At 38.0% G+C, this 13,709-nt stretch overlaps 1 protein-coding gene across 2 annotated transcripts in view; it reads left to right on the top strand.

Moving 5' to 3' along the window:
* LOC100345558 (NXPE family member 1) overlaps positions 1 to 5,427 on the top strand; it is a 28,685-nt gene extending 23,258 nt beyond the window's left edge. The window contains exons 5-6 of one of the 2 annotated variants that reach the window (XM_051827204.2): positions 850 to 1,062; positions 1,800 to 5,427. In XM_051827204.2, the coding sequence (XP_051683164.1) occupies positions 850 to 1,062; positions 1,800 to 2,335 (749 nt within the window). In that variant the 3' untranslated portion in view covers positions 2,336 to 5,427. The remainder of the gene's footprint in view (positions 1 to 849; positions 1,063 to 1,799) is intronic. The other variant, XM_070065074.1, reaches the window with a different exon arrangement.
* Positions 5,428 to 13,709: the final 8,282 nt, after the last annotated feature.

Raw genomic sequence — 13,709 nt, 5'->3', positions numbered from 1 at the left:
TTTGTTATCCATTGCTTGTCATTTTTAGCAAAGCCCCATTAAAAAGAAAGTAAACTCAAGCTTCGTGTTTTATATTTTTGAAGTTTCTTAAGGCATTTTTTAAAAATGGAAAATTTAAGATTATTCTTTTACTACTAGGACAAAGGTAAGTGATTGGATACCAGGACACAATTGGCAAGCTATTATCATCATTCAGGTTGCAAACCAAGATCTAAGTCACTGGAGAAGCAGTAGAGATGGTAAAGAAAGGATAAAACACTGAGTCTTAGCCAATGGACAGATTGGGAGAAAAGTCTCTCAAAATAATGAGTACAAATGCAATGGAAACTTCATGTAATACACCCAATCTACTGATGATCCAGCTTACCAGCATAGAACACCATGGATCTCAGTTGTTCACCCTCCTGATCATGGGGACTATGTGCTGTGGCTTGCTACTGCCGCCCAGCATCACAAGGGAGCATCTTACTGCATGTCACTAGCCCAGGAAAAGATCAAAACTCAATAGCTTCTCAGCCTTTTGGCTAAGATGAAGTGTAGTAAAGATCAAAGCTCAAAATTCAAATTACAGATTCTACTAGATGTATAGTGCTTTCATACCATTGTAAAGTGTAAATCACAAGTCAAACCATCAAAAGTCAGGCAACATTTATACTATGAATGGTGGAAGGAGGATACAGGAGTTAGATGAAGGGAGAAAGAGATCAATAAAGAAGACTGGGGGGCGGCACTGTGGCATAGTGGGTAAAGCCGCTGCCTGCACTGCTGGCATCCCATATGGGTGCCAGTTCGAGTCCTGGCTGCTCCAGTTATGCAAATAAAATCACTTACAAGTATCTGTGTTGGCAGAGAGTAAAGAGATAAAAGAGAAATGCCAAATTGGAATGAAGATCCCTGTACCTGGCGGTTACACTTTACAAGGAAGATGGTTAACAACATTTTGCAACCAGATTCAGTTAGATACAGCTAAAATAAGTGGCTGCTTGAAAGGAAAACTCATCTATCTCATGGGAGACTCTACGCTGCGTCAGTGGATCTACTACTTACCCAAAGTAATGAAAAGTATGTGGCTATGCTATACTCTGTTAGAAATTCATGATGATGTCATAGTATGTTTAATGAGGTCTCATTTCCTTATTTGAACTATTTTGTTTTCTACTCCATTTATTTTTCTGACTTTGAGTCTTTCAATTTAAAATATATTTTATTCCATGTTTCATAAGACATGTTGGTCTTCTCTATAAATTACAATGAAAATTTTACATTTTGGTTGACATTCCAAATATGTGAATTGTAATCTGCCATCAAAGGTAGAAAAGCCCCAGTCAGAAAGAATCTAGGGGTGAGTGAGGATATTTGAAAAACCATTTAAGTTGTTAAGACACCACTTAAGATGCCTGCCTGCCTGCCATGTTGGAATGCCTGGACTGAAGGCACTGCTCCCAATTCAAGCTTCCTGCTAATGTGTACCCTTGGAGGCAGCAGCTGATGACTCAAGGGGTTGAGTCCTTGCCACCCACCTTAGAGACCTGGAGTAAGTTCCCAAATCCTGACTTAAAAGCTTGATGCAGCCCCAGCTATTGCAGGTATTTGGGGGAATGAATCAATGGATGTGATTTCTCGATCTCTCTTTCTCTCTCTCTCTCTCTCCCTTCCTCTCTCTCTAACACATTAAAAATAATTTTTTTTTGCAATTAGAAAGGAAGACTCTTGGTGTGTGGGTACTTTAAATGATGGAGTTTTCTTTTTTAAATATTAATCACTACCTTCTAGTTAAAAGGTCTCTTTATTTTTATCAGCACTAAAATTTTTTGATCTTCATGAAACTGGAAATTTTAAGAAACATTTGCTTCTGGATGCAGAAAAACACACTCTGATTCAATGGAAAAAACACAGTCATCCTTTTCTCACCGTTCAGCTCTACTCAGTGATAGATGATGGCTACATCCCTCGGGAAATTGACCGGCTAATAGGTGACAAGGACACAGTCATCGTCATCACCTTTGGACAACACTTCAGACCCTTCCCCATTGACATCTTCATTCGTAGAGCCATCAGTGTCCGACAGGCTATTGAACGACTGTTCCTGAGAAGCCCAGCCACCAAAGTGATCATTAAGACAGAAAACATCAGAGAGATGCACATTGAGGCAGAGAGATTTGGAGATTTCCATGGTTACATTCAGTATCTTACTCTGAAGGACATTTTCAAAGATCTCAACGTGGGAGTCATTGATGCCTGGGACATGACCATTGCATATGATGCCAAAGATCTCCACCCACCTGATCAGGTGATTGGAAATCAGATTAATATGTTCTTAAATTACATTTGCTGACATACACACAAACAAACCACCAAGAAACAATCTCTGCAAATAATCCCACATATATTGCCAAAAGGTTTTGTTCATTTGAGGAACTAGGCTGTGATGATATTCTGAAACAGAGATCACCTAACTTTGTTTATAAAGGATTAGCTAACAAATATTTTAGGCTTTTCAGGCCACATAGTCTTTATCAGAACTGTCCATGGCTATGGCTATCACTGCAGTGCAAAACAGCCAACGACAACACGTGTAACAAATGGGTTTGGTTGTGTTTCAGTCAAACTTCATTTATGAATATTAAAGCTCAAATTTCAAATAATTTTACATGTCATGATATATTCTTCTGATAATTACCTACTTTTTATTTTTTTATTTATTGACAAACAGTAATTGTATATATTTTGGGTACAATGTAATATTTCAATACATACATGTATTTTAATGATCATATTAGGATAATTAGCATCCATTGCTTCATATATTCAAGGTTTCTTTGTATTCCGTACATTCAGAGGTCTTTCTTCTAGCTATTTAGAAAAGTACAATATATTATTGTCAACTATCATTACCCTACTGTGCAAATGAGCACCCACAGGCTTGTTTTCATAATAAGGGAAGAAAGTACATTTTTAAGTCAATAAAAGTAGATCTGAGATTTGACTTATCTATATTAGGGAGTTAAGTTTGGAGAAGAACCCAAGAATGGTGCATCTTTTGTGAGCATTTAGGCATTACTATAGCTTATGATACATAAATAATGTCCTCCACTTAATACATTAAAGCAAGGTAGATCATTGTGATCAAGTTTTACTATTAACTCTAATAATCCAACTCTTTGAGGAGAGAGATCCTGTGTGGGGAGTTAGTGCACAGTGACACCTGTGGTTATTTTAACAATTAGCACTCTTATGTATGATGACATCAGTGATCACCTGAGGCTCTTGACATGAGCTGCCTAGGCTATGGAAACCTTTTGAATACACTGACTCTCTATGTATTTAGACAGGACCATGGGCAAAGTGGAAGTTCTCTCTTCCCTTCAGAGTAAAGTACATACTTCTTTGATGATCCCTTCTTTCTTTTGGGGTCTCACCCACAGAAGTATTTCATGTGGGACACTTTTTGCCACAGTGTTTTGGCTTTCCATGCCTGATGTGCCTTCATGGGTTTTTCAGCCAGACCAGAATGGCATAAGGGCTGATTCTGTGGTCAGAGTGTTATTTGAAGTGATTGTCATTCTATGAGTCTGCTTTATGAACTGCTTCCCATGTTGGAGCCTTCACTCTTTTTTTGATTCTTTCTATTATTACTTTCAAACATTTAGTCCTATTTTTAGGGTCACTTTAACACTTAATCCTATCCATGTGATCACTTTGTCTTTTAATCCTATCCCCATGCTCGCTCAAACACTCAAAATGCTATTTTTTCTCACCCAACTTAAGGGGGGTTGGGATATTACCTACTTTTTTAAATTGCAAAAAATATTCCTTGATCATGATATCTAAAAAAAAGTAGTAGACATTTTTGGCCACCATTTGTTGACATCTGTTTAAAGCAAAAAGGCTGGTAGAGTTGAACAAAAATTCTTTGGATGATGAGAGAAAAACTAGTAAAACACTGAAGGTATTAAATAATTCCTATGGGACCAGCCTTGTGGCACAGCTGGTTAATCTCCTGCTTACCACAGTGGCATCCATATTATAGTGCAGGTTCAAGTACCAGCTTCCTTAACTCTACTGTAACTTCCTGCAAAATGCACCTAGGGGCAGCCAGTGATGCCTCAAGTGCTGGGTGCCTGTCACCACATGGGTGATCTGGGTGGAGTAACTGGCTCCTGCTCAGTGCAGCATCTTGCAGCTATTTCAGAGCGAACCAAGAGATGGAAGTGTCTCTCTTTCTCTCTGTGTCTGTCTGTCTCCCCCTCTCCCATAACTCTGCTTTTAGAATAAATAAATAAATAAATCTTAAAAGAGGAAAATCCCCAAAACTTGAAAAAATTAACAAAAAACTTGACAACTGACTGAACACCAAAAAGGAAACCTGTTGAAGTGAAATGGACACTATGAGAAACGGTGACTTGATCAGCATAGCCCTGACTGTTAATGAACAACTTAATACATTATCCCTCTTAGTAGTTTTTTTTTTGTCTGTTCTACTTAATATGACTGGTTTAATTCGGTAATTAATACACAGTTATTCTTAAGTGTTGAAATTTAACTGAAATGTGATCTCTGTTAAACATAAGAGTGGGAATAAGAGAGAGAAGAGATGTACAATTTGGGACATGCTCAAGCTGACTTGCCCCAAATGGTAGAGTTAGAAATATACCAGGGGACTCCAATTCAATCCCATCAAGGTGGCATGTACCAATGCCATCTCACTATTCCAAGTGATCAATTTCAGTTCACCATTGATCATAATGAAAGGACTAAGAGTCAAAGGGAGCACATAAACAAGTCTAGTACCTGCTAATACTAACCGATAGAATAAATAAAGGGGAGAGTGATCCAACATGGGAAGCGAGATACTCAGCAGACTCATAGAATGGCAGATGTCCTAAACAGCACTCTGGCCTCAGAATCAGCCCTAAAGGCATTCCGATCTGGCTGAAAAGCCCATGAGAGCATTTCAGGCATGGAAAGCCAAGACACTCTGGCAAAAAAAAAAAAAAAAAAAAAAAAAAAAACCTAAATGAAAGATCTCTGTGAGTGAGATCCCAGTGGAAAGAACAGGTCTTCAAAGAGGGAGGTACCTTTCTCTGAAGGGAGGAGAGAACCTCCATTTTGACTATGACCTTGTCTAAACAAGATAAGAGTCAGAGAACTCAAGGGGCTTCCATAGCCTTGGAAATTCATGACTGGTGCATAGGGAAATTACTGATGCCATAAACAGGAGTGTCAATTTGTAAAGTCAACAACAGGAGTCACTGTGCACTCACTCCTCTTGTAGGATCTCTGTCCTTAATGTGCTGTACATTGAGACTTAATGCTATAACGAGTACTCAAACAGTATATTTCACTTTGTGTTTCTATGGGGGTGCAAACTGTTGAAAGCTTTACTTAATGTATACTAAACTGATCTTCTATAAAAAAAAAAAAGAAGAAGAAGAAGAAGAAATTATCAATTCCCAACTTGATGCTCACTGGGTTTAAACATGACAATAGGTCTGATCTGATTTCATCATCATTTAAAAAAATCATCTATTATTTTTCACTTTATGTTTCTGTGTGGGAGCAAACTGTTGAAATCTTTACTTAATGTATGCTAAGCTGATCTTCTGTATATAAAGAGAATCGAAAATGAATCCTCATGTGAATGGAAGGGGAGAGGGAGTGGGAAAGGGGAGGGTTGCAGGTGGGAGGGACGTTATGGGGGGGAAGCCATTGTAATCCATAAGCCGTATTTTGGAAATTTATATTCATTAAATAAAAGTTAAAAAAAACTTAATGAATTGAAACATTTCTTACTAATGTCAGACAGAAAACAAACAGGAAGGTCTCTTTTCTATTCAGTAATGAACTGGTGGCAATACACTCAAGCAGGACCAGAAATAACTGCTCCTGGTTGTTTGACCACTCTTAGTTAAAATTAAAAGGCTAAATGTAAGAATCTAGAAGATAGGCTTGTAGAAGCTTAAAATACAAAACTTTCCTCATAATGGAATGCTTAGATAATATATGCACATTTTCATTATATTTATTCCTATAAAATTGGTACTTTTGACATACTCTACATGTACCTTTTAAAATCTCTACTCCTACAAAACATTCAGTATGTTTAGAAATGTGCATGAAAGGCCGGCGCTGCAGCTCAATAGGCTAATCCTCCACCTGCGGTGCCAGCACACCGGATTCTAGTCCTGGTCGGGGCACCAGATTCTGTCCCAGATGCCCCTCTTCCAGTACAGCTCTCTGATGTGGCCCGGGAGTGCAGTGGAGGATGGCCCAAATCCTTGGGCCCTGCATCCGCATGGGAGACCAGGAGAAGCACCTGGCTCCTGGCTTCCAATCAGCTCAGTGCACCGGCCACAGCGCACCAGCCGCAGCAGCCTTTGGAGGGTGAACCAACAGTAAAAGGAAGACCTTTCTCTCTCTCTCACTGTCCACTCTGCCTGTCAAAAAAAAAAAAAAAAAGAAATGTGCATGAAAGTTAAATGTACAGCTCAGTGAACTATCAAAAGTAAATACCTGAGTAGCCTAATGATTAGGAGTAAATAAATAAAAGATGCATAAAACACTCATACACGTTCTGTAAATTGAAAGATCAAATCATCGTATATGCAAAGGGCTAAAAATAATCAAGATACTTCTGAAAATTAAGAGAGTTGAAGAACTTACTTTTGTAAATATCAAGACTTGTTTTACAGCTATAGAATATTGGAACTGTGGCACTTGCACATAGAGAAACCAAGGACCAGTGCAACAGAATAGAAGGAACACACAGAGGTCCTGCATGTGTGCAACCTGCTCCATGACAAATGGAGCACTGAACAGTAGTGAAGAAAAGACAGTCTCTTCGATAAATAAGAAAAAAATGGGATACCCATGTGGGAAAAAATAAAACCACAGCCCTGTGTTATTCTATTTGCAATAAAGGTCAGGGAGATAATAGACCTAATGGTGAAAAAGCAAAGCAATTCAGCTTCTTAAAGACTGTATCTGACACTAAGAAGGATGCAATTAGAAAACATTGTATTTAGTGAAATAAGCCAGTCCCCCAAAAAACAGATATTATATGTTTTTCCTGATGCGAGGTAACTAATAGAGTAACTGAAATGTAATATATTGAAGTGAAATGGACATTTTGAGATTTGATGATTGTTTACAGCCCCAGTCTCTTCTGTTGAGTAACAAAGTTTTTTTCTTTGTACTATATGTTGAACTCTTCTGTTCAGTGTAGGGTTAACTTTACCATAATTAAGTAAGCTGAAAATAGATCTTTGTGAAAATTAAGAGTAGGAAGGGGAGAAGGAGGAGGAACAAGGTTTGCAGTGTGGGCAAAAGGGAAGGTAGGGAGAAAAGTATCACTGTTTCTAAATCTGTATATATGAAGTGTATGAAAGTTGTGTAACTTAAATAAAACTAAAAAAAATCTAAACTTTTAGGGATCTACACATAGTCCTATTGCATAAAACAGCTATGCCAACTGTGACTCACCATGTGAGTGTGATGTTACCCAAAATGCTGATGAAATGAGTCCATTCACCTTGCATCACATGCTGTTGTAACGAGCCCATAAAAGTCTGTAAATGTTTATTCTCAAATTATCTCATAAATGAACACTGAAACCAGTATACAAACACACAGGTTCTGCAGACCACAGTTAGAGTAACAAGTAATAAACAATCCCTGCACTGTTGAAGATCATATAAGACAATATCCAAATGATTTCAAAGAGGAGTATGATTTATTAGATTGAGTTCTAAAGGAAATAATCATAAGGGAAAATACTGGTCAGTTTAAGCACATTAAAATTAGAAACTGCTTATCAAAACAGACAATTAAGGAGGAAGGTGCGGTGGTGCAGTGGTTAAGATGCTTCTTGAAATACCCACAATCCATATCAGAATGCAAGTTCAAGGCTCATCTCCCTTGTATCTGATCCAGCTTTCTGCTAATGCACCTGGAGGTAGGAGATGATGGCCCAAATACTTGAGTTCCTGCACATGGTATGCACATGGAACCAGGATGGAATTGTAGGTTAGCCAGTTTTGCCCCACCCAAATCTAACTGTTGTTGAGCACTTGGGAAGTGAACCAGCAGATGAAAGATCATATACACATTCACATATATCATTATATTTCACTTTCTCTCTCTGTCACTCCCCCTTTCAAATAACTAAATAAACCTTACAAAAGAAAGACACCACTGGAAAATAGGGGTCGGCACTTGTGACACAGTGGGTTAAAGCCCCAGCCTGCAGTGCCAGCATCCCATATGGACACCGGTTCAAGTCCCGGCTGCTCCACTTCCAATCCAGCTCTCTAATGTGGCCTGGAAAAGCAATGGAAGATGGCCCAAGTCCTTGGGCCCCTGCACCCATGTGGAAGACCCAGAAGAAGCTCCTAGCTCCTGGCTTTGGATTGGCATGGCTCCAGCCATTGTGGCCATCTGAGGAGTGAACCAGCGGATGGAAGACCTCTCTCTCTCTCTCTTTCTCTCTCTCTCTCTCTCTGTAAATCTGACTTTCAAGTAAACAAATAATGCTTTAAAAAAGTGAAAAAAATCAAAATTATGAAAAGACATTTGTAATACATAGAATAAAGAAATCTCTGTTCCCTTTTTCCAGCCTATTAATTGAAATCCAGATTGGTAAACTGCATTATATATTTAAAAATAAAAATAATATATCTCCCAAAACATTATAAACAAAATCAAACGATAAATGATAAAGAGAAGGAGTTACAATTAAATCCTAGACAATAAACTACTATGCATAGTACAGAAAAAACTCCTTAAAATAATGAAAAGATCTAGATAAAAAATAATTAGCACAATATATAAGTGGGCAATTCAGTAAAATATATTAAACTGGCCCTCAAACATAGAAAAAGAAATACATATATACATTATAACTACACTGAGAAACATTTCTCATCTATCACATTGGCAAAAATCCTTAAAGTTTCAAACATTCTATATTGATGGGGATGAGGAAAAACATGCATTTTCTTTTGTTGATGGAAAATCAAAATGATGCAGTTAGGAGAGACAAAGAGGGGCACTATATAATGATTAAGGGATCAATTCAACAGGAAGATATAACAATTATCAATATGCACCTAATTACAGGGCACAGGTTTATTTAAAAGATTTGGTAAGGGACTTAAAGGGAGACTTAGACCCCAATACAATACTACTGGGGGACTTCAATACCCCACTCTCAGAAATAGATAGATCAACAGGACAGAAGATCAACAAGGAGACAGTAGATTTAAATGCCACTATAGCCCAAATGGATCTAACAGATGTCTACAGAACTTTTCATCCTACACAGAAAGCATTTACATTCTTCTCAGCAGTACATGGATCCTTCTCTAGGATTGACCACATACTAGGACATAAAGCAAGTCTCAGCAAATTCAAAAGAATTAGAATCATACCATGCAACTTCTCAGACCATAAAGGAATGAAGTTGGAAATTAGCAACTCAGGAATCCTTAGAGCATATGCAAATGCATGGAGATTGAACAACATGCTCCTGAACGAACAATGGGTCATAGAAGAAATTAAGAGAAATCAAAAATTTTCTGGAAGTAAATGAGGATAGCAACACAACATACCAAAACTTATGGGATACAGCAAAAGCAGTGTTAAGAGGAAAGTTTATAGCAATAGGTGCCTACATCAAGAAATTGGAAAGGCACCAAATAGATGAGCTTTCCATGTATCTCAAGGATCTAGAACATCTGCAACAAACCAGACCCAAATCTAGTAGAAGAGAAATAATTAAAATCAGAGAAGAAATCAACAGGATGGAATCCAAAAAAAAATTACAAAAAATCAGCCAAATGAGGAGCTGGTCTTTTTGAGAAATAAACAAGATTGACACCGCATTGGCCCAACTAACTAAAAAAAGAAAAGAAAAGACCAAAATCAATAAAATCAGAGATGAAAAAGGAAATGTAACAACAGACACCACAGAAATAAAAAGAATCATCAGAAATTACTACAAGGACTTGTATGCCAGCAACAAGGGAAATCTATCAGAAATGGATAGATTCCTGGACACATGCAACCTACCTAAATTGAACCAGGAAGACATAGAAAACCTAAACAGACCCATAACTGAGAGAGGGAATCCTCCCAAATTCTTTCTATGAAGCCAGCATCACCTTAATTCCTAAGCCAGAAAAAGATGCAGCACTGAAGGAGAATTACAGACCAATATCCCTGATGAACATAGATGCAAAAATCCTCAATAAAATTCTGGCCAATAGAATGCAACAACACATCAAAAAGATCATCCACCCAGACCAAGTGGGATTTATCCTGGTATGCAGGGATGGTTCAATGTGTGCAAATCAATCAATGTGATACACCACATTAACAGACTGAAGAAGAAAAACCATATGATTATCTCAATAGACGCTGAGAAAGCATTTGATAAAATACAACACCCCTTCATGATGAAAACTCTAAGCAAACTGGGTATGGAAGGAACATTCCTCAATACAATCAAAGCAATTTATGAAAAACCCACGGCCAACATCCTATTGAATGGGGAAAAGCTGGAAGCATTTCCACTGAGATCTGGTACCAGACAGGGATGCCCACTCTCACCACTACTATTCAACATAGTTCTCGAAGTTCTAGAAAGAGCTATTAAGCAAGAAAAATTAAGCTAAATGAAAGATCTCCACGAGTGAGATCCCAGTGGAAAGAACGGGTCATCAAAGAAGGGGGTACCTTTCTCTGAAGGGAGGAGAGTACTTCCACTTTGACCATGGCCTTGTCTATAATATGATCAGAGTCAGTGAACTCAGGGGGCTTCCATAGCCTTGGCAGCTCATGAAAAGAGCCTAGGGTGATTACTGATGCCATAAACAAGAGTGTCAATTTGTTAAGTCAACAACAGGAGTCACTGTGCACTTACTCCTCATGTAGGATCTTTGTCCTTAGTGTGCTGTACATTGAGATTTAATGTTTAACTAGTACTCAAACAGTATTTTTCACTTTATGTTTCTGTGTGGGAGCAAACTGTTGAAATCTTTACTTAATGTATGCTAAATTGATCTTCTGTATATAAAGAGAAATGAAAATGAATCTTGATGTGAATGGAAGGGGAGAGGGAGTGGGAAAGGGGAGGGTTGCGGGTGGGAGGGACGTTATGGGGGGGAAGCCATTGTAATCCATAAGCTGTACTTTGGAAATTTATATTCATTAAATAAAAGTTAAAAAAAAGAAAAGAAATTAAAGGGATACAAATTGCGAAGGAAGAACTCAAACTATCCCTCTTTGCAGATGATATGATCCTTTATTTAGGGGACCCAAAGAACTCTACTAAGAGACTACTGGAACTCATAGAAGAGTTAGGCAAAGTAGCAGGGTATAAAATGAATGCACAAAAATCAACAGCCTTTGTATACATAGGCAATACCACGGCTGAGGAAGAACTTCTAAGATCAATCCCATTCAGAATAGCCACAAAAACAAATACCTTGGAATAAACTTAACCAAGGATATTAAAGATCCCTATGATGAAAATTACAAAACCTTAAAGAAAGACATAGAAGAGGATACCAAAAAATGGAAAAATCTTCCATGCTCATGGATTGGAAGAATCAAATTCATCAAAATGTCCATTCTCCCAAAAGCAATTTATAATTTCAATGCAATACCAATCAAGATACCGAAGATCTTCTTCTGAGATCTGGAAAAAATGATGCTGAAATTCATATGGAGACACAGGAGACCTCGAATAGCTAAAGCACTTTTGTACAACAAAAACAAAGCCAAAGGCATCACCATACCACGTTGTAGGACATACTACAGGGCAGTTGTAATCAAAACAGCATAGTACTGGTACAGAAACAGATGGATAGACCAATGGAACAGAATTCAAACACCAGAAATCAATCCAAACATCTACAGCCAACTTATATTTGATCAAGGATACAAAACCAATCCCTGGAGTAAGGACAGTCTATTCAATAAATGGTGCTGGTAAAACTGGATTTCCACGTGCAGAAGCATGAAGCAAGACCCCTACCTTTCACCTTACACAAAATTTCACTCAACTTGGATTAAAGATTAAATCTACGACCTGACACCATCAAATTATTAGAGAGCATTGGAAAAACCATGCAAGATATAGGTACCAGTAAAGACTTCTTGGAAAATACCCCAGAAGCACAGGCAGTCAAAGCCAAAATTAACATTTGGGATTGCATCAAATGGAGAAGTTTCTGCATTGCATGAGAGTCAGGAAAGTGAAGAGAAAACAGACAGAATGGGAAAAAATATTTTCAAACTATGCAACTGATAAAGGGTTGATAACCAGAATCTACAAAGAAATCAATAAACTCCACAACATCAAAACAAACAACCCACTTAAGAGATGGGACAAGGACCTCAGTAAACATTTTTCAAAAGAGGAAATCCAAATGGCCAACAGGCACAGGAAAAACTGTCCAGGATCACTAGCGATCAGGGAAATGCAAATCAAAACCACAATGAGGTTTCACCTCACCCTGGTTAGAATGGCTCACATTCAGAAATCTACCATCAACAGATGCTGGCGAGGATGTGGGGAAAAAGGGACACTAACCCACTGCTGGTGGGGATGCAGACTGGTAAAGCCACTATGGAAGTCAGTCTGGAGATTCCTCAGAAACCTGAAGTTAACCCTACCATTCAACCCAGCCATCCCACTCCTTGGAATTTACCCAAAGGAAAATAAATTGGCAAACAAAAAAGTGGTCTGCACCTTCATGTTTATTGCAGCTCAATTCACATTAGCTAAGACCTGGAACCAATCCAAATGCCCATCAACAGTAGACTGGATAAAGAAATTATGGGACATGTACTTTGTAGAATACTATACAGCAGTCAAAAACAATGAAACCCAGTCATTTGCAACAAGATGGAGGAATCTGGAACACATCATGCTGAGTGAAGTAAGCCCATCCCAAAGAGACAAATATCATATGTTGTCGCTGATCGGCAACAACTAACTGAGCACCAAAGGGGAAACCTGTTGAAGTGAAATGGACACTATGAGAAACAGTGACTTGATCATCTCTTGTGCTGACTGTTGTTGTACAATGTAATACTATATCCATTTTAGTATATTTTTTGTTCTAGTACTATTGGTTGAACTCTGTAATTAACACACAATTATTCTTAGGTGTTTAAATTTTAACTGAAAATGATCCCTGTTAGGAATTTGGAAAACATTATGCTGAGTGAAATAAGCCAGTCCCAAAGGGACAAATATCATATGTTCTCCCTGATCGGTGACAACTAACCGAGCACCAAAAAGGAAACCTGTTAAAGTTAAATGAACACTATGAGAAACGGTGACTTGATCAGCCCTTGCCATGACTGTTGATGAACAACTTAATACTTTATCCCTCTTAGTATTTTTTTTGTTTGTTCTACTAATACTTTTGGTTTAATACTGTAATCAATACACAGTTATTCTTAAGTGTTGAAACTTAACTAAAAAGTGATAGCTTTTAAATATAAGAGTGGGAATAAGAGAGGAAAGAGATGTACAATTTGGGACATGCTCAAGCTGACTTGCCCCAAACAGTAGAGTTAAAAACATACCAGAGGATTCCAATTCAATCCCATCAAGGTGGCATGTACCAATGCCATCTCACTAGTCCCGGTGATCAATTTCTGTTCACAATTGATCATAATGATAGGACTAAGAGCCA

The sequence above is a fragment of the Oryctolagus cuniculus genome, chromosome 1 (assembly GCF_964237555.1).
Source record: "Oryctolagus cuniculus chromosome 1, mOryCun1.1, whole genome shotgun sequence".
In the NCBI taxonomy this organism is placed as follows: domain Eukaryota; kingdom Metazoa; phylum Chordata; class Mammalia; order Lagomorpha; family Leporidae; genus Oryctolagus; species Oryctolagus cuniculus.
Note: the sequence above shows the minus strand (reverse complement) of the source record. Positions and strands in the feature narration are given on the sequence as shown.